The sequence below is a fragment of the Atta colombica genome, unplaced genomic scaffold (genome assembly GCF_001594045.1).
Source record: "Atta colombica isolate Treedump-2 unplaced genomic scaffold, Acol1.0 scaffold126, whole genome shotgun sequence".
Lineage (NCBI taxonomy): Eukaryota > Metazoa > Arthropoda > Insecta > Hymenoptera > Formicidae > Atta > Atta colombica.
In genome coordinates, this window is record NW_017259213.1 from 7,444,784 (window position 1) to 7,446,939 (window position 2,156).

At 34.5% G+C, this 2,156-nt stretch overlaps 1 protein-coding gene across 1 annotated transcript in view; it reads left to right on the forward strand.

Annotated features, from left to right (window-relative positions):
- The window catches only part of LOC108684158 (atrophin-1-like), a 32,619-nt gene that overhangs the window by 290 nt on the left and 30,173 nt on the right, over nucleotides 1-2,156 (forward strand). The window contains exon 2 of the mRNA XM_018188287.1: nucleotides 1-173. Coding sequence (XP_018043776.1) covers nucleotides 1-173 — 173 coding nt within the window. The remainder of the gene's footprint in view (nucleotides 174-2,156) is intronic.

Here is a 2,156-nt window from a genome sequence, read left to right on the forward strand (position 1 = left end):
CCAAGACCGGTCACCCGCGGGACAGCCACTCGCGACCGCCCAGGCCACCGCGACCCCCGAGACCGCGCAAGAAGTCTTCCCTCGCGGCCGCCAACCAGAAGGAGCCACCTTTCGAGGAGGACATTATCGACGGATTCGCCATCCTCGCCTTCCGCTCCTACGAGGAACTCGAGGTGAGCGATGGACTGAACGTTTCGTTTACCACTTATTTTTATTTTCTGTCTTTCTCTCGCCCAAATGAAATCCGCGCAATCGGATCTCTATAGAGATGAGGTGGAGTGGTTGTAAGGAATGGAAAGGAAAATTGGAACATGTTCGTCTTCGGATGTGTACTCGCCATAACCTAAAAGTATAACCTAGAGATAACCTACAAATCTTCCCTACTCTTGTTCGTCTTTTGATTCTTTTCCAATTCGATTCTTCTTTCGGATTAAGGTGGAAATATGGATTTTCTGCGAGTTACGTATCCAAAGATTATCATGTATAAGATCAGAAATAGAAAGTTGGAAATACATGTATATGAACTCGAACAGAGAGAGAAAAGAGAGAAAAAGAGAGTCTATGCTACTCGAGGGGGCCCAAATATCCTCGAGGAGGATATTGGATTATTTAATCGATTCGTAATGCTGGGTATGTAATGCTTCGACTATTTAAACAATTCGGACAGAAAGAATATAAGTCCAAGAGATTATATTCATGTGATCAATTTTTATTTATTTGCAAAAAAATCCTACAATCATCATTGTCCATTTTTGTCTTATCGATTCTCTCTACCGAAATTAAAGATTTCTACTTCTCGAAGTGACAGTAACCATTTGAATTATATGACCGTCGACAAATAGTACTCTTAGTTTATCTTGTCTTATTAATCATTCCAGATTTACTGTACATTTGTGTGCATACTGTCATTGTAGCACAATATATTTCAGGGAGAGTATATTTCAGAAATATTTACAAAACATACTTGAATTACTATTAAATCAAGAAATCCATTTTAGAATTATCTCTTTTACTTGCAATTAAAGAAAAATGTATATAAAGAAAATTGGCGAAATTCGGATTTTATATTTTCATTTCGAACAAAATAAAAACAGTTAAGTTAAAGACCGGCAATAGAAACAGCAAATAAGATTTCAATCTATTGAAAACTTTATATTCTATGATATACAATTTCTGGATAGGTTGAAATCTGTTATTCTCTGCTTCTATTGCTTGTGCTTTTCAATTGTGTCTCAGACTTTATGCCATATGGATAAAGAGATTTCTTTAAAGCTTTGAAAAGCACAGGCAAATAGTTGTACCATCTCAAGTATGTCATATATGTACGTATAGTGTCTTATTTGGTCAACGTTCACGTTTTTAAAAAATGTTTTCTTTTCGATGGGAAAGATCGTCACGCTGGTCCCTCTTAATCTGTGGCTTTACGCATTTTGTGTCGCTGTGTTTTGTATATTTACGATCTTATCGCCGGGAGATTTTCAATGAATCGTGTTTACCAGCGAGGGGTCATCGAAAAAAATATTACATGAAAGGCAAATCGTGAGTGTAGACAACTTTAAGAATTGTTTCTTCCATCTCTTTTTAGAATTATAATTTTATAAAGCAGAGAGAGAAAATGATTTACTTAATATGAATATGTATAAAAGAAGAGATTTATTTATTTCACAACTTCTCGAATTTCAGAAATTCTATTAAAAGTAATTCAATATCCGATAAGTTTATTCAATTAATTCAAATAAGTTTGCCAAGTGTATTCGAAATTTATATGCGGAATATACAAGATTAATTGGAAAATAATAACCAATTGATATTTCTAATTAATTGAGAACATAAATTAAGTTCATTTAAAGTATTGACGATGCAAGTCAGTGGTTCTCAAATCATACTCCATGAGCTCCAATAAGCATCAGTGTATCGACGTCTAAAATAGACGTAACATAACATCTCGTGTTAATTAATAAAATCGATAGTTTATATATATTATCTCGATGGTGTACTTTAATTATGGAAAACACGTACACAATTAATGTCGTATGCAGAAGAGTTTAGTAATTGGGCGAGTAAGAGTCATTGGCGCAGATAAACGGAGCAGATCATAAAGTCGCTAATATGAAACGAGTAAAAAAGAAAAGAACATGTATATATATATATATATA